Genomic DNA, 25,139 nt, shown 5'->3' with positions numbered 1-25,139 from the left:
TTTCCGAAATATGTTAGCCTAACCTTAGTGTCACACAGAAATACGCAGTGCAGATTCAATAATACTGAGCACCCAGCAACAGAAAACCACTCCGAGTTGTTCGCGTCTGGCACCCAACCAACCCTCGAGAGTAACCTGCTGTTACCGATAAGGCCACAGAAGACTCGGGTGGTGATATATGATTTCATCGTGCTCTTGTTCACCGTAGCGAAACCCCCATATTTTAGTCTAATCGCACGTTTTTTCGAAATCTCAATCAAGCCGAGACCAGAGAGTTAGTGACCCCTGGTTCAGGGTGATTCTTGTGCCCTGAACATAAAAATACGTATATTTTCGTAGACAGTTTCAGCAAATTTCCAATGACACCGATGTTAATGAATTTTGAGCCAGGGTCGCCAACTAGTATCAGCAACCACTGAGGCATCTTTTATCTCACGCACCTCGATGGCACAGACGACAATATACTCCCTTCCTTCCCTATGGACTACCCCATAAAACCATAGCAATGAAGAAAGCTAAAATGTATCGGGTATATTTCCTAAACAAAGAAAGTCCTTGCAACACAAGCTATAGCTTCACGGTTAAAAATTCCAATACAAATTCGACACACAATCAAAGTTGATGAAAGCGGAATGCTGTCCGCGGCAATTCCAGTACCGATCTCATGAGAATCCAGGTCTGTAACCGCACCGCATACGTGATTACACCCAGTAACGAAACACCGAATGATTGAAAGAACAACAGTTAAGTGCAGTGAACGTGAGTAGCTACAGACTCCTCGCCGTCACGATGAAATACAAGTAAAAACCGAGGTGGCAAGTTGAAAATCGAGATGTATACTAGGGAACTAAAACGAATTGTGCAAAAAGGCTTTGTTTACAATGGGTTTAGATCATTTCGGATTGACCAAAATAGACTTGACAGTTGTTATACAGAAGTGATCACAGCACTCGTCTAAAAAGAACTTGAAAAGGAAGATATACATCGGAAATGTGTTCGTGCGGAAATAATCTGACGGCTGACAAACGACGACCATTTCAGCCAAAACATCACTTGCAGCTTGACGCATGAGAGTAACCGCTAACCGACTGCATTTGTACCGTGCAGATCCACATTTATGTCGTCACAGGATAAGTTGCTGTCGTAGTTTTCCGCGACAATCTGTCCTAGAGAAAAAATTGTATTTTTGTCGTGAGCTGCTCATTGAAACGTGTGCAGTAAGCAACCAAGCATGAACCTTACGTTATATTTGAATAATAGCCGCACACACTCGCTTTAGTGACTTGGCGTGACAAAAACAGGGAGACTGTCGGATGGAGATTTGATTCCGAGTCTGATACTATCAATGCATGATGCATGACAACACAATTTTCGATAGGATTTCGGCTTTCATAAGGGACAAGTTCTTCCAGTGCCGTGTCCGGTTACAGACACTACTTGCAATGCATATTCTCTATTTCCAATGGTTCTCACAAGGATAGGTCCAATTACAATCAACTATTATCGTATACTGGCTTCGAAATATGATAGGACTGTCATGAAAATTTACATCTAACTATGAGGCTTTTGTGGTCCTCCGTGCTAGATCTCAATCACAATCACCAGTGTTCAAATTTCACTGCATCTCTCTTATCCGATACTTATGACTTGGACATGCCTGAGGTAACGACCAGCGTGGTGCAGCTGCTGTACTTTTTTACAAACTGACACCCCCAGAAAAATTCCATCGTACCGAGTGAATGCGAGTTTGTCGAATGTAAAGTTGACGATTTCGATGCAGAATGAATCGTGGAAGATCCTTGTTGGTCCGGGGTTAACAAACGTTCCGTAACCTGATCGTGATCTGATACAACATCCAGCTGTTACGACAGAGACATTCCATGAAGCGACTAGACATGCACTGGTGCCGGTGATTTCGATACGGGTAATTTCAAAGTCAGAAAAAAAACTAAACCATTTCCTCCTCAAAACTTCGGCCACGGTTAAGTTACAAAGATTTGTTCCATCGATATCGACTTTCTTGTAATAAAATTTTATCTCAAAAAATGCACCCGGAAACACAAATCCAGAGGGGGTCAAAGTAGCTGGCACTGGCACTGCGTAGAAGTAGAGGTGATACCACATATATTTACTCAATTACAAATTAAAACATCGCTTTCTCTGTCATGCCAAAGCTAATTCAAGTAGGATTCGACAACTCAAGGTCAAAAAGTACCGGAGTTGTTGAAAGTAGATTTGACCGAGGCTTCACATACTTTCAGAATGGCGATCGCTTGCCAATAGCCTCTTCAACAAAACTTGACCTCGAAAGCCTAGCTAGACATAACACGTTTTCATTTGTTCGGGCTTGGCTAAAAGCCCACTCATACTTCCACTTCTAGTATAGTCCGGGCACTGTCGTGCTTGGCTGCGGTTGTGAACTCCTAGCTTGCAAGCCAACAACAGCAATACACAACATTGAGATGCAGCTAATCCAGCACATATCTCTTTGTTACGCAAATCAAAGAGAATAGGATCTTACTACAGACAGTTTTATGGTCTGTTATTAAAATCACTCCTTTCCATTTTGCGCAATACTTGATAGAAGTTGCAATATAACATTTCTACAAACAGCTTAAAACATCATACTATACAAATTCTGAGGATATAGGAAGCTGCCGGAAGCTGTAAAAAAAGTTGCAGAAACTTGCCCTTAGCTTCTCAAATCGCCCGTAAGTAGGTCTGGGTGAAGGTGCTGGTCAATTTTTAGTAATCAGCATATTAAATTTTGAGGTTGATCGCGGAAGATTTTCAACACGGTTATTGAGTCGTGACCATAAATAGGTTGAAAACCAGTGATGTTAGAACATACATCCGCACAAAGATTCTCCGCACACAGCAAAATTCTTTTAGAAAAGCGCACTAGAAACCCATGCACCACCGCATTACAAAAGAGTCACGGCAACGTTAGTACACAGAGATAAGAAAATATTCCACGATCACACTTACTCGTGCATGCTGCATGTAGACGGTTGGGGCAAACGGCGACGTCGGGCTTTGAGCTGAACAGAGAAAACAAAGACTCCAACTTTAGGGCTACAGAATCAACGGGTGAACGGATTAGGAATTAGTCGAAACAGCAAAGCGGGCATAATGGTACGGCCATCATCATGCCTAACGCCTGGAGCACAGTCTACTGTTTTCACCTGAGAGTTCCATAGAATCTAAAATTAACAAACAAAAAACATTTGACATCGTTTGTAACGATAAACTTTATTAATGCGTTACGTGATAATTCAAATTTTCGGAACGGGTGGAAGTTGTAACTAGCCAGAGCATGTTAAACAATAACGGATCGGGTCATTTGCAGCTATTCCAGAACCACGTCAACTGCGTCACAGTGACTGTACAATACAAAGAGTAAGCAATGAGCACGTCCTTGCTCTGCAGCCTTGTTCCTACTCGGGCATGATATTTTTGACGACCGACAGGCTTGGTTTGGTAGCATCAATAAGGTTCTTTTGTCGCAACTCTCAAGTCCCATGCTTACACCAAATTACAGTAGCAACAGGCGGAGGTGGTGAGTAAAAGAGTGGTTCTACTTTTTCAGAGTGCTCAAGTAGGATTGTTATACCTTTACCACTAACTCCAAGTGCTTTTATGTTTTTAAATTACTTCCAATTATACTTGGTAGGTAATTTGACCAAACTAATTACAATTTACACTTTGCATTTTAAAGAGCTTCTTGGACATACAGAACTTCAATATACAATTGAGTAGTATATTCATATTGAAATGAACCCGAATATTTTTGGCTGACACTCATCAGGGGTAATCGTCAGCAACTAGTAGAGAATTGGAAAGAACATTGTATATTAACAATACATCGAGATACGATTGTTGACGTACAATGTTCTTTCCAATTCTCCACTAGATGCTGACGATTACCCCTGACGAGTGTCAGCCGAAAATATTCCGGTTCACTTTGCACTTTGTATAATAGAAAGTAGTTTTGGGAGATGCTTGGATCACTACTAGTGAAATGGCCATAAACATATGCATCTGTACCCCAGCAACACGATATTTTGATCTTTTATTCGAACCTGTATTTTCTACGAACACTTGAAGTAGTTTTGGTGTCTCGGCAGGCAATCGCGAGTTTCATTTGTCAAGCAATCACTGTTGGTACTCAAGTAGAAATAGAAGTAACGTCATAAATTTCTACTTGAGTACAAGTAACAACAGCGATTCCCAAGCAAGTACAACTAAAGCCAAGTATTTTAGGTCTAGTTTTGCCTGAAAAACTGGAAACTTTACAAGTAGAAGTGAAAGTAGCCACAGAAGTAGCGAAAGTAGAAGTACTTCGTTACTGAACACCTCTGCTGGCGGCTGGACAGAGTGCGCGATCCGCCGCAAACCAAACTGTTCAAAGACATCGTCTCACCTGAACTCGACAAGGAAAACGATTCCGGCCTCGCCAAAGGCGCCCTCGCGTCCGGAAGTGAAGATATCGAATAATCGCTCGACGAGGAAGACATGGATAGGGAGCTGGCAATGATGGAGGCACTTTCGCAACAAAGTCAGGAGTCAGTTGGTTACGAAATGCGACTAAATTTCAGATACTCACGTGTTGTTTCGGTTGGAATTAATCGTCGGGGCTTCGACAATAACGGGCGTTTCCGACAGGACATTGTCGTCCTCTTCGGTTTCAATGAGATTGGGCAGTGTGTCAGGTTGCGATGACAAGGAGGAGCCCTGAAATGGAACATAAAGGATTATGTCAGACATTTAAAATATACCGACTCTTGCAATTTTTAAACACCGACTACGATTCCCAAGTTCTTAACCTTTATTAATCTGGTGAGCGGTGAACCCTTACGTTAACCCGCAAGCCTTCGGTGAACCCCAAACCCTAGTCACAAAAACAAATATCAACCACACGTTACTGTATCCTGGTGCATAAAATGTACCGTGCATCGACAAGTGTTTAAAAGAACAAAATTATCATCAAATTATAATGACTGCAAGAGTCTGCTGTGTGTCTTTTTGACCTCCGCCAAGCCCCTGTGACTGGCTTAGCAAACACCTAGGATTTGTGTGATTTGTGTTCAGAACCACTGCCTCAATATTTTCTCTCCAGAACTCCGACTACTTCGTAAACTTCACATTTTTCGAGAAAAACATGATGACTTTTGTAAGTTCAACGTCAATTTTTAGTACTACCACCGACCCAGCTCCTAATCCGGAAATTTTAAGCAAATGGACTCGGACTCCGACTCCAACATTCCTGAAAGGGTACTGAGAAAATAATACTTTTATTCCATTTTTAGTTATTGTTATCATAATTACCACCTGAATCAGCATCAGATTTTGAATTCTTTCAAATTTTGTGCTTGCAGGTAGTAATCAGCTTTGTACAAGTTCAAATATGTGAAAAAAGTTGATAACTTCTGTGACCGAAAAGGCACATTAAAAACATTTGGCTCGAGTCGGCGTCAGAGTATTTTACTAAACTACTACTCCATCGAGAGAAAATGTATCTGCGCAGTGCAGAGCCCATATAACAACAAGTTTGCGCGGCTAACCTGGCGCGCACGCCTGACAAGTACCTGGTACAGTTGACGATTGTTTGGCACGGCAGACACTTTCTCGTCGAAAGGCAGCGTTTCAGCTCGGGCATAGCAGCGTTCCGAGTCAAGGTCCGTCGGACGACATTTCAACACCTGTCGAAACTCAATTTCATTGCGTGGAACGGGCGACGTATGAGAGAACACACCTCGTTTGCGCATCTCCACACGTTGTGGGGCAGGTGATGCGATATCATGTTGTGGGAAACGATGATTCGTCGGAAGTCCGAGAAATTGTCTCTGTACACGATGTAGTACTTTTTCCTTCTCGACGACCTTTTCGAATGCAAATGAAAATCACGCGTGCCTATTACTACATTAGGACACGATCAAAATCGCTGTTCTTTAAGAAATCGCCGGAGAATAAGCTAAGACTGTGGAAAGATGGCTGGATGACATTTTAATGCACGCCCATCTCCCACCAATGGGCTTGGAGCAGGGGTTCTGAAACCGGGATCTACGGACAGGCAGACACCATAAATATCGGTGAAAGGGCAATGTTTAACTACATCAAGAAACTACATAACCCGATTATTATCCTCGGCAATGACACCGTGAGTGGGACTCTGACTACCTTGTCTAGTGATTAGTTAAGCTTATTTTAGGCATGGATCAGCCTAAATAGAGTCGAGGTTGATGTGATGACCTCTTCCATTTAGTGATAAGCTTCTGAAACAAAACTTTACTGGATCAAAGAGTCTTAGGGCGGAGATCATAAAGTGGGATTGATCAAAAAGTCGATCATCCCGTTCATCAGGATTTAACAACCCCGGATGATCCCAGAGAAGTTGAGATTTTAATCTCATGATTTAGCAAATTGGTACAAACTGTACAATACACTGTGTAATATTCCTACGCAGAAATATTTACGATGATGACCGCGACGGTTGTCTCTTAGGTAATGGATTCACTAAACAATCAGTCAATAATGTACGCACCATGCACCATCACAGAGCGATATATCAATCAATATTCTATAATCCGTTTCTTCGCTGTACCGTACTGATTACACGCGACTCTCGTATTACAGTCGCAGTATCTTTTATCAGCAGCCTGCCATTTAATTCAAAAGTCTGACATTTGACAGCCAAAAACGCGTTTTCGCATCATGATGCAGCAGATATCGCACACCTGACACACCCACTTGGTTAACAGTACCACGTCGAGATAATCATTGCGCGAGACCTTATCCAACTTGATGCTTCCGGATGAACAGTTTTTAATCACATCATTAGCATTCTCCGGGATCAACTAACTTCATGATCTCCGCCCTCGGAGTCCGATGAAACTCGTTTCCAGTTATCAGCAGAGGTGATCATTGATCAGTCACTTTTGGCATAGTTGCACTACCTACTCAAGTGGTCGTAATTTCAGACTACTACCACTTATCAGTATTTGGTTTAGACAAAAACCAGGTCGCGACCACTAGCTTTTGTTACTCGCTCGGTAATTGCTCTTCCTACTTGTAATTGAGGAGTAATTTACATTTTATCTGCGCCCACGTAAGTGCCAACGATGGCCACATTGACCACCTCTGCCACCTGCTACTCATTTAGGATTATTTTATCCAAAGAATTGAGGCGCACAAATTCCTTCAGCTTAGCGGATGTCTTTCCTTGTTTCAACTGGCACACGATTTTGGACGTACATTACAAACGGCATACATTCTCTGTCAGATTCGGCTACCGTAAACGAGTACCTGCAGCCAGGAATGATTTCGTTTTTGTACACGAGATGATGAATAACTCCTGGTAGATACAGTGGATCCGGATAGGCGGAACAAATTTGAGGTATCAGATTGTTGCCAATCGCATTTTCGCCGGCCTCTTGCTGTTCCTGCAGCAACTTAGGCTTGTGCTTCAGTGACCCGCAAATGCTGCTCAGAATGATTTTATACTGAAAAAAAAAATAGAATGAAGCTTTCGAGTAAGGCCTGGATGTGCAACCAATAAATCTTTTCTCAAAAATGTAGCGTTCTAAAGACCCCAAATATCGTATACGTCGGCTATATCGGGTGGTAATCATCCGTAGGCTGAGGCTCATACAACATGTTTTTTGGGAAGTATTTACACAATTATGGCATAATTATACAACTTTAGAAAAAAAAATTTAAAGAGGCTATTGTTTAAGGGGACTACCAAGTCAAAATTTAGAAAAAACATCAAAACATCAATTTTTTTTCTTGGCTTGAAATATCAACATTGTACCTATACTCTTGCCTCGTGGCCTTATCTTACCCAAAACATAACTAAAAACTTCATAATTTCGATTTTCATCGGCACCGGTTTAGTATCTTTTATACTGGGAAAATGTACATTAACATTTTTCTCCGTTGTAAAATTTTGTTGAACAGCTTCATGGTAAATCAAAAATCTGTATGACATATATGTCGTATAGTATTCACTCAAGGTTTTTTGAAAAGCTAACATCGAGACCTATGTTATGCTAAGAGTAGTTTTGGCCTAGGTCTACCTTGCTCTGAATTACAGAAATTCACAGCAAACTTTTTGAAAAAATGATCTAAAATTTGAAATTTTGAAATTTCAAAATGAAATTTTTCCAAGAGGGGTTGCATATATTCCTTCGAATTTCAGTATAACACAGCACTGTCCTAGTACTCCCTAAAAAAGGCGTTAGATTGAAAAAAGGGCTTCACGATTTTGAGATTTTGCATTCCCCGTGTCGGTGCATTTTTTCTCCTTTAAATCCACAATCTGCAGGGTAGAACAAAAATTTTTGGTTTTTTGTATATAGTATAGCGACATCCGGCGACTGAAAATTTCATGGGGATGGGGTAGCCATCTGAAAATTAGGTTTTCGACTTGCTAGTCCCATTAAAACACTGAACAAACAACCATTGGTTTTAAATGCAACCCTACACTCCACACATTATCTTTTAATTATTGTCTGCAGGCCCAGGCGATAGTCAGATTGAAAGACTGTCGCAAGTCGTTTCGACTCCTATTGTAATGCGGTACCGCGTATCGAAAAAAATGGTAATAAAATGAAACTGATAACCGCCTCTGACTTTATAACTGGAGCCAAAATGCTCATAACCACGGATTGAAAAGAACCAAAGCCGGACTGCAAATACCTTGGGAAGATCGGTGTGTTTCAACAGCTCGACCACCTCGTTCCTCAGACATTCCAATTGCGGAATACCCAACCGGGGCACGACGTCTTTGCCGAGGATCAACGTATGCACGTAAGGCTTCGAAGCAATGACAGCGCTGCGGCTGAAAAGTGGACAAAAATAGGTCGAAGGTCATGGAAATGATGACGATGATTTTTTGTATCGCAAAAAAAAAACTGTCATCATCCTTGGTAACGATGTACTTCTCCTTTGCCAAAGTAATCGAGTGGGTTTTACTTTTAACTACATCCTCTACTTCTTCTTTCACAGTTTTCGATGTCAAACCACAAATTTTTTATGTTTTCGTAAAGTAGAAAGCGGTGTTTGGATGGATTTGCATCACGTTCATGAGTGAGATTCTCACAACTAGTCGATATAGCCATTGGACAACAACGACCGATTAAAATTTCAAAAATTGCGTCTATTTGTCATTCTGCATTGGTCTTAAAGATTCGTCTCACAATTTTGAATGCTGCCACGTGGCAATTAACCATCACAGTTCCACAGGACAATGTCTCAATCTACTTCTTCAGGGTACCCACTCACTTGTGCGTTTGTTTTGTGCTTCAAACCTACGAAGTTTTGACGTATCTTAAAACTCGCTGCTTCTATCGATGATTTGAGTGGAAATTTATGACATCACTCTTACGTGTGCCCGAGCGGGTCAGATCATGTCAGGTGATACTGGCCATATTTCCACCATCTTGGATTGTCATGAAGATAGGCATGCTTACAGAGCTGTGTTTTCTGATTTCAGAAAACCAAATTTCATCAAAAAAGGTCATCTTGAACCGAAGTTATGACCGTCCAAAAATTGCTATTTTTGTGATCGCTCAAGCGGAAAAAATATCAGAAATTTATACATGTAGTTTAAATTTGCTATATTTCGGTCAAATTAGGGTTGTTGAGAGTGACACTTACACACTTGTTCATTTATATCCTGCTTGATACTTTTTCGATTTCTTCGACACTTGGAGTTGCATAGTCTGACCTTTAACCTTGTGATTTTGTTCATGTCTTGGAAAATCACTCACGCGTGACTTCTTTTTCAATTGCAGATATCTCTTGGTGACTAGGTGATATCATCAAGTGTAAGGTATCATTGGAAAGCTCTTTAAAAGGACTTTTAAAATCAATAATAGAATTAGTGACTTTTTATCATCACATTGGAAAAAATTTGCTGTAAAATTATGTTGGAAAAATTGTTGATTTCAAAATATTATTACAATTTTACTTTCATAACAGGTTGTACGGTAATAAATTGAGACTTATGTAAAGTATGAATAGTTGTAGTATAGGTTCTGTTTTGGGAGCTGATTGTCACAAAAAGGTCTACCATTATCAGAAGCAAAAATTAGTTTCACTGGATGATCTAAATGATGAAGAACGAGAGCTTCTGAATATCAGGGTTGGAGCAGCCTGCAACACCAATACTACTACCGATACTGATGTTTTGACTACTGGTACAATTTGCACGTTTCACAAGTATATATTTCTGGACAATTATTCTAAATCATATAAATCATGCTGTGATGTACTCAAAGTCCACAAAAAACCTATTCGAAACGTACGCATCATTACTTTGAAATGGTATAAAAAAATTAAAGAACATGACAGGAGTTTGAATATCATTCCAGGGAGGAAACTGTGCAATGATTGCAAATACAAAATGGAGCAAAAGTTTGTAGGCAATCCTGATACATCATCAAGTACTAGCGGAAGTGAGATGGAAGAAATTCGTTCACAGTTTCAAGCAGATTCCTCGCTGTCATCTCTAAATGAGGGTCTTCAAGCTGTTGGCGAATCTCCAGTGAAGCTGCGTTCGCTTTCTTGTAATCGAAAAGTAGGATACGGCAAAAGAAAATTACAGAATTTGAATCTTAATGTTAGAGCAAAGCTTTCCAAGATTTTACATGTTGATGAGATTCCAGAATTAGTAGGGGAGGTTAAAGAGGAATATGAAAATGAAGCAGCTTTTGAAAATATCATATCAAAAATGAAAGAAAAAATAAACAGCCCGAATTCAACAAGAGCTCAAAAAATTCAAGTCTTAACAATGGCTCCGGAAAATTGGTCAAGAAAGAAAATCTCGGAAATTTTTGGAGTAAGTGAAAGATTGGCGAGAAATGCCAAAGAACAAGAAAGAAACAACGGAGTTTTTACTTTGCCACCACCCCGAAAAGGGAAGATGCTTTCAGATGAAACAGTTGAAAAAGTTGTGAAGTTTTATAAAAACAACGAACATAGCAGGTTGATGCCAGGGATGAAAGACCGAGTTAGCATTAAAAAGAATGTGTATCAACAAAAACGTCTACTTTTATGTACTCTGAAAGAATTGCATACCCTGTATAAACAGCAAAACCCGGATGCAAAAATTGGATTCACAAAATTTTGTGAATTGAGGCCGAAATGGTGCGTTAGTGCAGGATCATCTGGAACACATGCCGTATGTGTCTGTACCATACATCAAAATGTTGTTCTTTTGCTGCATGCTGCCCGCATTGAAGAAACTTATAAAGATTTGCTTCAATTGGCAGTCTGCAATATTGAAAATAGAGACTGCATGCTACAGCGTTGCCCTAACTGTCCCGGATTTCAACCCGTTCAGGAATTGCTTGACTCAAAATTTGAGGATGTAGATGAACTTATTTCGTTCAAACAGTGGGTGTCAGTTGACCGAACTGATCTAACAACTCAAACCTTAACCATAACTGAATTTATTCAGTTGATATTAAAAAAGCTTGCAGATTTAGCACCACATCATCACATTTCGCATTCACAGTCTTTATATTTGAAAAAACGAAAACAAAATATGGATCAGAAAACAGCTCTTGTATTAATGGATTTTGCGGAAAATTATTCTTTCCACATTCAAGATGAAGCGCAAGGGTATCATTGGACTCACCAATGCTGCACTGTGCACCCGGTAGTTTGCTACTACAAATCTGCAAGCAACGATATTTTGCATTTAAATCTATGCTTTTTATCGGAAGAGTTGTTGCACGATGCAGTAATGGTGTATCTGATTCAGCAAAAGACAATTGAAGTTCTCAAAAGTACAATTCACAACTTGGACAATGTGGAATATTTTAGCGATGGTTGCGCTGCCCAGTACAAAAACAGAAAATCATTTTACAATTTGTGCAAGCACAAAGCTGACTTCGAAGTGGATGCTGGGTGGTCCTTTTTTGCCACGAGCCATGGTAAATCGCCATGTGATGGCATTGGTGGCACTGTAAAACGAGCTGCAGCAATGGAAAGTTTGAGACGCCCACTGAATGGTCAGATTTTGAACGTGGAAGAAATGATGTCCTATTGCGTGAAAAATCTCCAAAAAATAAAATTTATTAATTTGCTCAAAGACGAATTCGATGCTACGAAAGCTTTTTTGGAACAGCGATTTCGGCTCGCTACCACAGTCAAAGGTACTCGGGCATTCCATCATTTTAGGCCATTGTCATCAACCAAACTGGGAGCAAAACGTGTCAGTCAAGACCAGTGGTTCCCAACGTGGGCGATATCGCCCCCCAGGGGGCGATTTGGCGATCTAGGGGGGCGAAAATGACGAAGGGGGCGATAGGGGGGCGAAAATGGACAAAGGGGGCGACGGGGGGCGAAAATAGCGAAGGGGGCGATGACGCGTCAAAACGGCTGACCTTTTTTTTTTTTTTTTTTTAGTCATTCACCTAGCAATTCGGAGAGAAAAAACGTTATTTTCAGCTCTGAGCGGAGAAAGATGACCTTTTTTTTTTTTTTTTTTAGTCAACCCGCCGGTGATTACAGTCTGTATGCCCAATTATCGGTGCACAAAATTTGGGGGGCGATGATCGGTGTTGACCTTGAAAAGGGGGCGATGGGTCGAAAAAGGTTGGGAACCACTGGTCAAGACAAACAAAAACAAATTTGTATGCTGTGTTTATGATGAAAACTGGTACATTGGCATGGTCACAGAAATTGACAAGCCAAACAACGATGCCTTAGTTGAATTCATGCACCCAAAAGGCCCATCAGAGTTTTTTCACTGGCCTCAAAATAAAGATTCTTGCTGGACACCGTTCCAGCACATTTTGTGCACAGTTGACGTTCCTTGTTTATTTAATAATCGGGGACAATACCAACTGAAAAAGGAATCAGCACTGAAAGTCACACAAGTTTGGAAGAGCAAATAGTTATTATCTAATAGTATGAAAACTAATGAACCCGCAGCACCTTATATTGATTTTGATTGTCATTGTTCCTTTCATTGTTTAGTGCTGATCGTTGCCCAAATGTATTGTGTAGAGTACATAAAACCTCGCATCTTATCCTGTCAGTTGTGAATTCTGATGGGTTGTGGAAGTATTGTGCGGTCACCTCAAACTGTGTAGCAAAATTTTCTCAAATTTTCAAAAATATCTCAAATTATTGTCAGCATAATTTATGTCAGCAATTATCTGTTTGAGTTAAACACTTGGCACGGTACTGTATATAGAATAAAGGTGGAATGAGTTGCTTTACAGAGTTTGCTCTTGTTAAAAAGGGGGAGGATTTTGAATAAATTTGCAAGCTAGCTTCATGGCGCTCTTATGGTATGTTACGATTCAAAAGTTACTAATGTTATTTTTGTTTTTGAAAGCTCTTGTCAAGAGCTTTCCAATGATACCTTACACTTGATGACATCACCTGGTCACCAAGAGATATTTGCAATCAAAAATGAAGTCACGCATGAGTGATTTTCAAATACATGAACAAAAAAGCGAGGTTAAAGGTCAGACTATGTAACCCCAGGTGTCAAAGAAGGCGAAAAAGTGTCAAAAAGGACATAAATGAACAAGTGTGAAAGTGTTACCTTCAACAACCCTAATTTGAACGAATTGTAGCAAATTCCAATTACATGTATAAATTTCTAACATTTTTTCTGCTCGAGTGATCACAAAAACAGGAATTTTTAAACGGCCATATCTTCGGTTCTACTCATCCGATTTCGATAGAATTTATTTTTTTTGAAAGCAGAAGTAAAAGTTTTCTAACCATACCAATTTTTATGATAATCTGAGATGGTGGAGGTACATTTTGAAATTTTTCTGGATCACTTGACATGATCTGACCCGAGCACCAACTACTACTTGAACATCTCCGGACTGGCATTTCAATGAACCTTGGAATGGTAATGAACCGGACCGGTAGACCAACTTGTCTTATTCATTCAGATATCATCAGTGCCCTACATGCACAAATAATCCTGTCAGCGTTCGAATGCTGATCATAATGTATCCTTCGGAATAATATAATCATATTGAAATAAACCCAAATATTTTCTGCTGACACTCGGCAGGGGTGATCATCAACAACTAGCAGAGAATTGAAAAGAACATTGTACATCAACGATCATAAAAATATTTGCTTTCTTCACCTTAGCAGACATCCCGGGGGCGAGTAAGCATAGCAACGGAGACGCGGATAAATGGAGCGGAGCAATATGGCAAGAATGGTCGCGATCCCACCTCCAAGAGAATGACCTTGACGCAAAAACAATACCAAATCAATCTCGAGCGCACCGTAACAAAGCAGCGCATGAATATTATATAACATGCCGTGTGCGATAATTTGCAATAAGAATGGAGCACATCATGAAATATTCACAATGATAATTAGGACGGGACAATATACAACCTGAAAAATACTTGACATTGTCTTACGCATAGATTTCCACAAGAGCATACGAAGAAGATCTCCGAATTCGTTTGTTACACATTTACACCAAGCGATGTACACTTGTAAAAAATTTAAGGCAGAAAATTGAATCTTTACAAAGTTCGGTATTGATCGAAGTAGGGTTACATATTTTTGAAATCTGAAAAGAGGACACTTTTTGAGAATTTTCATACTTGCAAAAGCAAAGGTAAATCCTGAGAAAATGGTAAATTTTTCACACTTCGTAGTGGGTTGATACCCGCCGAGCGTTACTTCGGTGCTGATTTACGACATCTCAGTCGAATTTGGCGGTGAATTTTACCATAATTCTTAAGTAAGAGGACAAAATCTCAAAAAAAGGACATTTGGGCGTCCTCCGAGGACACTTTCAAGGAAGTCAAAAGAGGACAAATCCTCTTAACAGAGGACGTGTGGTAACCCTATCTAAATGACACAGGAATTGAAAATCCATTATGGCAGATGGAGAATAATAAAGACTTTCCTAATATCCAGACCGAGCAGTGACTTCAAATTGCTGAAAACACACTCACCCACAATGATCAAATTATAATGTCGCGTTCCTTTTGCAAGACAGTGTCCGAATCCTAGCGACAGCACCATATCTTCGTGTAGCAATTTACTCTTTATGAACTCAGCTCCCCGTAACATGCCCTGAGAAGAGAGGAAGTGAGCCGCGCAGACAAAATATAGAGGCCAAGGCCGCGACGACTCATCTTTCAATTGTGTAAGTAGCCACCTACGATCGACTGCAGTGTGCAATGCCTCAAACAAACCTACTTTACGAAATAATTTATATAGTACTTTTGAGATCTCGAGCTTTTCACATCTACTCCATGTACTTTCGGCTCATCTCAGAAATCGATATTACTGTTTGTGATTGAGTAGACATTCACGGTATTACATCTATTTCTACACGAGTAGCAATTCCCAATTCCCATCACTTTGACCAGCACTTCCCCACCTTGTGCGCTTTCCAGGTTCCATCGTTTTCCGGGGTCCCAATCAACTCCGCGTTGGCCACCATGTCAGTGAGAGCGTCCTCGTCGCCTAAAGTGCCCCGGATCGCGACCACGACACATTTTTTCTCATGATCGACCGCGAGATAAAACGGTTGACGGTATATCTACAAAACAAAACAAAAAAACTGAATAAAAACAAGACATGTTGGGCAACAACAATCTGCCTCACCTCGTTTTCCAGGGATATGTAAACGATGTCGGCGTGTACGCCGTGTTCGGCTAGCGATTTTCTGATACCGGAGTGGACCCAGCCGCACCCAGTGTCAGACCGTACGATAGCTTTACGGTTTCTGGACAGCCTGCGCCTAACGCAACACGGAGACGAACAAGTGGGATCCTTCGCGCATCTGGAATAGAAATTTATGTGAAGTAGCTGACAGGCTTCAACGTGTTCAAGTCATTATGATGCTCAGTGCATATTTATTGATATATAACAATATATATCAACTTACAATTGAATGATATATCCATATTGAAAGGAACCTGAATATTATCAGTTGACACTCATGGCAGTGTGTCACTACCTTCGAGTCACGAGTCAAGTCGCAATTCAAGTCAAGTTGTCTTTGCGAAGTTGAGGTATGATTACCTCATTGCATTTTGCTAGCTGTCGGAAATACAGATTGAGTGGTCATTGATTTTGAGCCGATGAACGAATATAGAGTTAAATATACAATTATACAGTATACAGCACACGCAAGAAGGCGCTGTAACTACGTAAGTAATTGCGTAACCTCAGTTGATAGTTACCAGCCAAAATAGAGAATAGAGAAACGAATTGATAAGATGAACTATATAAACTATATTCGCATTCAATTTCAATAAAACAGAGTTTTGTTCAATTGTTTTGGTTTATTGCTTCATTGTTTTTTTTACTGTCTTGGTTTTGTTAAGAACAGAGGTCTGAAATATACATTTTGCTATTAAATTACTTTACTATACTGGTTTACGACAAAGTAAGCTGCAAGCTTCGATCACTTCGTCTGCGGTCAATTTATTTGTGGGAGAACGATGACGGCTCAGTAAAACACACAATCATTGAATGATTGGCCGCTCTCACGCGTTACACCAGCGTTTCGCTAACAATCTGCAAGATACAGTGATTTGATTACTTGATGACTTGAAACTGACTCGTGAATTTTGCTCCGAGTCAATCCACATTTCTGATGTGCCGAGTCAAGTCAAGTCTTTTGGCATATTGACCTGATCTTGCCGTGAATTGGAAGCCATGCTTGGAGCCAGAATGAATTTCAAGCAGCATCGTGTTAGTCATGCCTATGAATGGAATGAGTCGTTGCTTTCTGACACCCAACAACCAGCTGAAGACTTTATTACCACGTTTATGCAGCAACACCGAGTTCCATAACAGTCAGCACCGTGTATTTTTAGACACAAAAAGGAAATGACGTTCACGCCTAGGAGCAAAGTCACCTACAGGCATTCCGACAGCATTTGGCAGACTCCCGTTCCGGTGTTCTCCATCCAGAAAAACAAAGGTCCGTAGGCAGCCAGCGAGTAAGCGCTGTAGTATGCTAGATCTTCACATTCCGTTTGGGTTCCCTGTTCACAACGAAATCAAGAGTAAGACTCTATCCTACAACTAACAAAACCTTGAACCTTCTGGAGAATACTCATCGCAACAGTTTGGTTCTTTAAGATCGCAAGTCTCGCGAAATAACATTTTAAAGCACATTGCAACCCTACTTATATTAAATGGGAGGTAGTAAGTGGGCGCATTGCAAACCAGTATTACAAGATGGACCCAGTTGTCAATGAATCGGCAAGGACACCACTCGGAGATGCATTATGTCAGCACAACCGAATTAATGATGACTGAAAACTAGACATGGTCAACAGCAAATAATTCTTCCTGAATTGAGTAGCCAGGCAGGTTCATTTGCAGTTTACTGGTCCGTGCTCATTCAAGCAGTTTGGATGGAGAGTGCCTACATGCCGTCTACGTCCTAGCACCAACGAAAAGAAATTAGCTGTAGATAGACTCGCGAAATTTTTGAATGTGAAAACATTGGGTTAGATATGGAAGAGACTGCATCAATAGAGCTATTCAGCATCAATTTATTAATTACAGATGTGTGTTTGTACAGTTTGCAATCTTGTCTATTAATGCGATGGTGAGTCGAAGACTATGAGTTGATCGCGTTCTTTTCATATCTCTCAGTTATACATAAGTAGGTACAGTTACTGGAATAGAAAGACAAGAGGTTAGGTCAGGGGTTCTCAACCTGGGGGCGCACCCCCCTTGGGGGGGCGTGAAACATCTGAAGGGGGGCACGAAGAAGCGGTGACCTGAAAAAAAATTTTGCGCTCCGCGCGATTTACCTACAATACACGCGTGTTTCTCTCTATATAGACCCAATTTCATATATTTTTATTCTCTCATCAGAGCATTCATAACCGTCCATACCACCAAACAGTCTATTGGGGTTGCTAGCATCCCAGTTGGATATTGTGATATGACAATAAGGGGCGCGCGAAATTTTTCACTATCAAAAAGGGGGGCGTGTCTAAAAAAAGGTTGAGAACCACTGGGTTAGATCATTCATTGTAACGACCATTTAAGGGCAAAACTATTGTCGATACTATGTCTAGGGAATAACAAATACCTCATTGCTCAGATCGGCAAAACGAGTCCTTGGGGTGACCGGGATCCCGCACATGAATTCTTCGATATCATTCTCAACCTGTAATCGCACAATTCAAACGCTTTATATTTCGCCGTCAAAGTGCAGACCCATGACTCCACTTCATAGTGGGGGTTTTATAAGAGAAGGGGTTAAAATAAAATAAAATTCTAATTACTGAGCTCAAGCCGGATCCAATTAGTCGGTAATGCCGGCAATCAATGACTTGGTACGGAACGATATTAACTCCTGTTAACATAGAAATCCGATAACGTACATTACTTATGCCACATTGAATCTGTTTGAACTCGAGAACCCGCCAAATGCTAATCGATAACATAATGGAACAAAATGATAAATTGCGAGAATGAGCATGTGCTTCAAGATGTGCATCTATGATCTTTACTCTAATGCAATCCTAATTTTGATTTAGGACCAGGTGCATCATTCCATATGAATTCAAGTAGGCTTTTGGAAATAGATAATCATAATCATAATCATTCTGGACTAATATATACTTGAAGAACAAAATACGCAATTATCATCATAATTTAAAGCAAGCAGCAGGTGGGCTAGATTCCAAGGCCTCATGACAGATTGTGGAATATTTCAGATCATATTATACCGTCACACCTTTTCAAGCGTCCAATTCAAAGTAGCGCTCTATCAGATACAGGCCAACAGCTATGCTCATTACCGAGACTGGAATAATTTATCCAAAACCAATTATTTTCTGGATATATCTTGTCATCATTCGTCTTCGCTCAATCACAATTAAACAAGGAAATCATTCGGACACGTGTGACGGATCACTAATTCGCAAATATCAGGATCTTCCACAAATGAGAAAAAATTAATGAAGCTGAATTACAATAAGAAAACGTCACACGAACACGCCAATTCGCAAATGGTCACAAAATCAAACGTGTACTCAGGCGCGTAACAGGCCGGCGAAAATGCGGTACCGACGAAAAACGAAATTCTTTGCGACTTTATAACGAGTACTGGTCATTTGTCAATTCCGCATTAGACGATTCGTTTCGGCAAGATCTGTGTGTGACGAAGATATCTCATGTTTCGCTGCTCACTGTGCCCAGAGATTGGCCTGATAAACTCCTATAACATATTCGATGGCGGTTTTAGTCCCCTAAACATAATATAATTTATATATCCCTAATCGAGAATGCCTTAAAGTTGCTAAATTGTTTGCTCAGGCCGTCAACGGTGAGATTACCTTTTTCTGACATTAGATATTGATTTCAATTACTGAATGTGTAAAATGAAGACCCGTGAGGAAAATGCTTGCTGATTGATCTGAAATCAACTACGTGTGACAAGCAAGCTAAGAGGCGTAGAGGCAATCAATGGGAGACATCAGTTTCGTTCCGGGTAAACTATTAACATCCAAATTAATAATACAATGTCTTTTTGAATTCTCTACTAGTTGCTGACGATTACCCCTGACGAGTGTCAGCCGAAAATATTCAGGTTCATTTCAATATGAATATATTATTTAATTGTATATTGAAATTAATAATCGCTATGATCCTATGTTCAGTACGATCATTACTCGTTAGGTTTCATTACGATCCTGATGTTCATTAGTTCCCTTAGTCCCTTACAACGTAGTAGCCTACCTTTTACAATGTAATAATGTGTACCTTCCCCCCACTCCGCCTCCGTTACACACCTGCATGTACCGATTGGTTTGAGTAACGGGAAGAGTAGTGGAGGAGATATACAAAGATTGATCCGAAATTTATTCAAGACGACCTCACATTTACAACAATCCTTTGTCCATATTGACGGGCAATTACTAGTGCAACGAAAACATGTTTTATATTATATGTATTCCACATACCACAGCACGGCTGGGTAAATAAACAGCTGATCAATCCTCACAAAAATTGATACAAATGTGGTTAACCATAATCCGTCACGGATGAGAAATATTTATCGATCGTGCCATTAGTTTACAGACAGTCTGTGCCCAAGAACACATCACTGGTCTGGTTATTACAAAAATTAATCCATGGCTGTAACTGACAAGACAATTTCATGCGAATCATACATCACACTGGGCAAGCTGATATACAACACATGATCAGAAATTATGTAACAATCCACACAATCGCACACGGACAAATACCGCAATTGAGCGACAGATGTCCGTACAGATAACATAAAATTAGCAGCTTTTAAATAGCGTAATAATTACGTCCGTCACGGCTTGTTCAAGGCACCAGCAATCCGGTAAATGTTGTAGAAACAGAATAATCAAACCAGTTTCTTTGAGGACGATATTAGTAGCTAACAAAGTATTACACGGCAAAGCCACAGGATGTTCTGGAAGGAATGGTTTTTATTATCAAATTTTATGGAGCACCAAGTAGGTGAGCTTGAAATTAATAGATATCAAAACTTACTAATTACAAAAAAGGAACAGATCATCACTTTGTTCTCTTTTGAATTGATGTATTTTTGTGGAAACAAATAAACAATTCTCTCTCTCTAAAGAATCCACAAGTTGTGTAACATATGGGGTTGGTTTGCTGGAACGAGTCGAGTCACATAATGTGACAATAGCTTAAGTCCCGTGGGGAAAATCCAAAGATCCAGAATTGCATTTCCAGCGTGAAGTCGGCATACCACACACCACAATGGAATTTGAAACATAAATATTTTTCATTATTCAACAGAATAACACCATTTAAATTAATGCATCCCCTACCCGGCCTACCCTCTTCCACAATGAAAAGGCACTTTTGTTACAAAAGATTTGCGAGTTTAAAATTCAACATTATAATTCACAACTAATCCGCCCAAAACCGCAACCATTCCCTTTGGACAGCACGGTGTCCCTATCATATCCAACCTGATTTTAAAATAAGTCTCAATGACGTACCGTCCTGAAAATTTCATCACCCCAAGACCTTTAGCAAACAGTATGAGACGTTCATGAATAATTCAAGCGAAAGAGACCCGGTTGATCTTAGAAATCTGGTCCTATTCTTTAGCCTACGTTATGTGGATGTTACACCCAACTTTATACACCCAACTTTATCGACATCAATACCGTTACCCTCATCAGGAAATAACCTCTTGATATCGCTGATGACACAACACTTACGGATCGAGCAGTCTTGGTTTCAATGCATTGTTGTTTATGGCGCAGCAACGTTAAACCGGCGACAATGTCGGATGGCACAAAATCGTAGTCCTTGAAGAAGTTATGAAGCAACGTTGAGACTTCATCGAGAGAAACCTGCAAAAAGATCATTAGCTGATTGTCATATCTGATGGAACAGCAGAATACGTTCAGGTAGCATGCAATTCTATTTGAGTGTAAAAACTCAGTTGAGAACTTGCTATAAATGTGCCGGAATGATGGTTTCAAAATTGTCAAAAATGATTTCGCATTAATTAAACCAGATAGGCTACACCAATTACCATGTCATCATCTCTGCAATCTATCAGATCATATTTTGAGTTGAAATGGCTACTGATATCTCATCAAGCGGGCAGTTTGCTAGCAGGAACCAATCTAAGTCATTGGGAGCTTGGTAGCAAACGATTAAGAATCGTATGCTAATGATAATATGTAGTCATTATAATAATGAAAGAGCCAAACAATGATTTGTTATGGCAGTAAAAGTGTCCTTGTGTGAGGAAAATGCTAGGACTTGTCAGATGTCAGAATAAAGAATCATCACAACACACTAGGAACAAAACCCTTTGAACGAATTTTGGATCATTGCTGATCTAAAAAGGTTTTTGCAGAGATTGTAGAGTGTACAATAATTGACTCCAACATGAAATTAACTGTTTTTCCAAATAAATTACCGGCTTTTCCAATTATATCATGCACATAAATATTTTTGTGGGGAAAGATTACGACATATTAGGCATACTTATACAAAATTGAGTAGTCCAAGACGAGCAGTAAATACAGCAATTCAACAATTGTCAAACCCTAAGCACACTTGAAGACATCATCACGGATATGAGATTTAATAAGTTCAAAGGGGTATAAACAAATCAACAAGAGCGAAAGCAATATAACAATCCTCTCTGTAGAGCCTCTTTAAAGTCAATTAATCTGTTCATGAAACCATGGCCCTATCTCGTACAGATATAATCGAATCTAAGCAGGCAATGACCGTTAAAAGAATGAGGTAAACACAGAATTTTCAATCATTCAATTACGAATTGGCTAAAAACGAATGACGTTTACTGTGGCTGGAGCAAAAATTGATAAATTTGAAGTTTAAATTGTTATCAGGAACATCATTTTAAGGAGTGATTTGGAGACAATATTAAGGAAAAGACAGAACTGTTCACAGTTCACCCATAATGCCAATGCCCACGTCATTTTCTTTTTGATAAATGAAGTCAATTTTACAAAGAGCACATCTAAAGGCCGAGTATAATAATAGGTAGGCTACCGAGATGAAACAGGAATTATGTTTTCACATTACACCACACACCCCACAGTCTACCGTACTCATAATCAAACATGGATTTACGGAGACCAAGTGATAACAATACTTTCCTAGTAATGAATAGCACAATGACATTAATTAATTACCTTTTCAAGACAATAAAGATGTATACTACAACCTACAAATCTGAATCCAAGCACAATTGTCATATAACTGGATGGTAACTACTCTACTACCACAGTAACCCGAACATTGACATACCAAATGTAAACAAATAGCCTACAAAGAATGTATATGCACAATTTTTAAAAATATATCAATTGCAATATCCCACACGTTTACGATCCCTAACAGATCGAAACTGATCGTGAATATCAGTTGACAGTCATTTAGAGCAGTAGGCTAATGACCTTACTAATGGCATACCCGTGGTTACATGCATTCTTGCAGCACGTAGTCACCATGACCTACCCTCAGTCTTATTCCACAGAGACAGAAGAGTAGAAACATGATGTATCACCATAGGCTCATTGCATATACGAAATGTAACACAAGTGACCTTTAATCCCAAGCTCAACATGCTCATTACATCACAGAAACATCATGACATATAGGCTATCATATGTTCTACATGCTACCTTCTCGTAAGCCTTAGTAGAATTGAAAAAGGAGCATTGATATAAAATGAAAAAGTAACACCAACCTGCTTTACATTGCTTTGATTGTTGGACACGCAGCAAAAACAGTTGCTGACTCTGTTAAACCAAGTCTTGCGCGATTTCTCATAGAACTCATTCCTATAAGGAAATACATTATCGTGGCGGCAAGATGTCAAAAAAACATATTTCACAAGGACAACGGACCGTATTTGTTCCATCGTGGATCTGGAAGTGCCGATTCTGTCCTCAGCCGTTAAGACTTTGTAATATTTTCCACCGGCCGGGTCAAACACGCAACAGCCGACAATCAACACAATTACGAAAACCACCGTGTTGATAACAATTATGCCTGGGTAACAGATAGATTTGATCAGTTCAAGATAATTTCAAATCTACTAGGAATTTAAGCAATGGATGCCGCAGTTCATTGATCATATCCCCCAAATATATTTCTTTCTTACCCAAGAGAGGCATTGCAAATTTGCTTCTTTATGAGCTCAAGAAATTTGTCAGTTCTCATTTAAACGCGATGAACCATACATCTACTGTCGCTTTCTCAAGCTTGAATTTCTGCTGATGATTACCCTTGACAAGTGTCACTCGGGTTTATTGCAATAAGAATACATTACTCAAGTTTAGGCCTATATTGAAGTTCTGTACCTCGAAGAGTCTCTTCATATGTTATTCATACTTGTGAAGTCAAAAAGTATTGCTTATTTGTTCATACGACATGTTTGAATGATGACCTACAGTATATGAATAAGGTTACTGTGTACGACCCACCTATGAGCAGATGATTCAACTGTGAAACCACTTCACACTCACTCCAATGAAGACCAAACATCACAGATGTGACAATGCTGAATGACATTTCGATCGCTCCGAATCCTGAACATAACAGTTTGACTCTTAGTATTAGAGAAATATCTCAATAACATGTACCGTATCTACCTATCCGTGCATAGAAGATATATTCCACCGGACGTCTTGCCTCGGGAGTGAGAATTGTCCCTCTCATACTGTAACATGTCAGCACCATTTCAATAACCTAAAGCAGAAGAATTGTGTCATCGAGTGACAGGCGCCATGTAGTATCCAAAACCATCCACAAGTCAACTGTATCAGGTAATGGCGTTAGTAAAAGGAGAGTATCGTGGATGGTGTCAATTGTCAATGACTCCAAGAATTATTTCAACGGTGCAACGCCAGAATGTCACAAGCACAATCAAAAAATAAGAGAATGTGATTATTTTACACAACCATACTAGCAAGACATTGACACAATTTATCGAATTTCTCTTTCCCACAGAGTCCACGAAGAACACCACTTGGGCAAACTGAACGACAAGGTCGTTGAGATGATTGCATGAAAGACCAGTTACGAAACTTACCGACGAGACAGCGATCAGAACAAGATATCCGAGGGAGAAGTTACGAATTTCCGTGGCACATTTCACTTTCCCAATCAATTCATAGTTCACCGGGACATCACTTTGCAAAGATGCCAGATCGTATTGGGTCAATGCGTCCAGTTCCCTCGAAGTGCTGATCAGTATGGCGATTACAGCAAACCTTGAAAAGAAACATTTTCGTGTGAGCTCGTACAAAATTGTGGTCAAATTTGCCTGCTAATTCGAAGTACTGTTGCGTACGACAACGTGGGTACCATGTTTAAAATAGCACCTTTCATCATTACTACAAACAGTTTTACATTGACATTGAGAATGTGTTATGAAATTTGGCACATTAAGAAGAAATCAGAAACGGTATAAGCTAAGCTGCAGCAGAGACAACGGTACTCACAGAATGATATGAAGTAAACAAAGTAGGAACGAAGGAACGACGAAGTCATCGCTCCCAGACCCCCATCTTCGACGGAATGCAATCAGTCCAGGCATAGCAGCATAAAAATAATTTACATTTTGTATTGACTAGGACCTACAG

General features: G+C 39.9%; 3 protein-coding genes across 12 annotated transcripts in view; 2 read left to right on the top strand and 1 right to left on the bottom strand.

The window, feature by feature from the left end:
• LOC145445220 (cytochrome b5-like) overlaps nucleotides 1-25,139 on the top strand; it is a 392,395-nt gene that overhangs the window by 18,209 nt on the left and 349,047 nt on the right. The window lies entirely within an intron of this gene.
• Nucleotides 517-25,138, bottom strand: LOC145444039 (diacylglycerol lipase-alpha-like). Of its 10 annotated transcripts, none has more exons than XM_080321940.1 (24): nucleotides 24,999-25,138; nucleotides 24,587-24,767; nucleotides 24,147-24,243; nucleotides 23,979-24,083; nucleotides 23,400-23,544; nucleotides 23,240-23,333; nucleotides 21,225-21,359; nucleotides 20,313-20,345; nucleotides 18,077-18,154; nucleotides 16,888-17,012; nucleotides 15,622-15,799; nucleotides 15,395-15,556; nucleotides 14,964-15,084; nucleotides 14,132-14,237; nucleotides 8,701-8,842; nucleotides 7,306-7,502; nucleotides 5,756-5,882; nucleotides 5,589-5,702; nucleotides 4,607-4,734; nucleotides 4,424-4,545; nucleotides 3,186-3,203; nucleotides 2,983-3,041; nucleotides 1,733-1,859; nucleotides 517-1,166 (listed from the first exon to the last, which is right to left on the bottom strand). In XM_080321940.1, the coding sequence occupies exons 1-24, from the start codon at nucleotides 25,091-25,093 to the stop codon at nucleotides 1,081-1,083; spliced, it is 2,775 nt and encodes a 924-aa protein (XP_080178066.1). In that variant the 5' UTR covers nucleotides 25,094-25,138; the 3' UTR covers nucleotides 517-1,080. The 10 variants fall into 10 exon arrangements, with proteins under 10 accessions (XP_080178066.1, XP_080178068.1, XP_080178071.1 ...); XM_080321942.1 differs by having other exon boundaries at nucleotides 2,989-3,041; XM_080321945.1 differs by having other exon boundaries at nucleotides 4,424-4,527.
• On the top strand, nucleotides 9,404-12,304 carry LOC145444110 (uncharacterized). The gene has a single exon (XM_080322039.1). The coding sequence runs from the start codon at nucleotides 10,019-10,021 to the stop codon at nucleotides 12,302-12,304; it is 2,286 nt and encodes a 761-aa protein (XP_080178165.1). The 5' UTR covers nucleotides 9,404-10,018.

This window comes from Botryllus schlosseri, chromosome 8 (genome assembly GCF_051294905.1).
Source record: "Botryllus schlosseri isolate E-star chromosome 8, Bs_hap1, whole genome shotgun sequence".
Classification (NCBI taxonomy): domain Eukaryota; kingdom Metazoa; phylum Chordata; class Ascidiacea; order Stolidobranchia; family Styelidae; genus Botryllus; species Botryllus schlosseri.
Note: the sequence above shows the minus strand (reverse complement) of the source record. Positions and strands in the feature narration are given on the sequence as shown.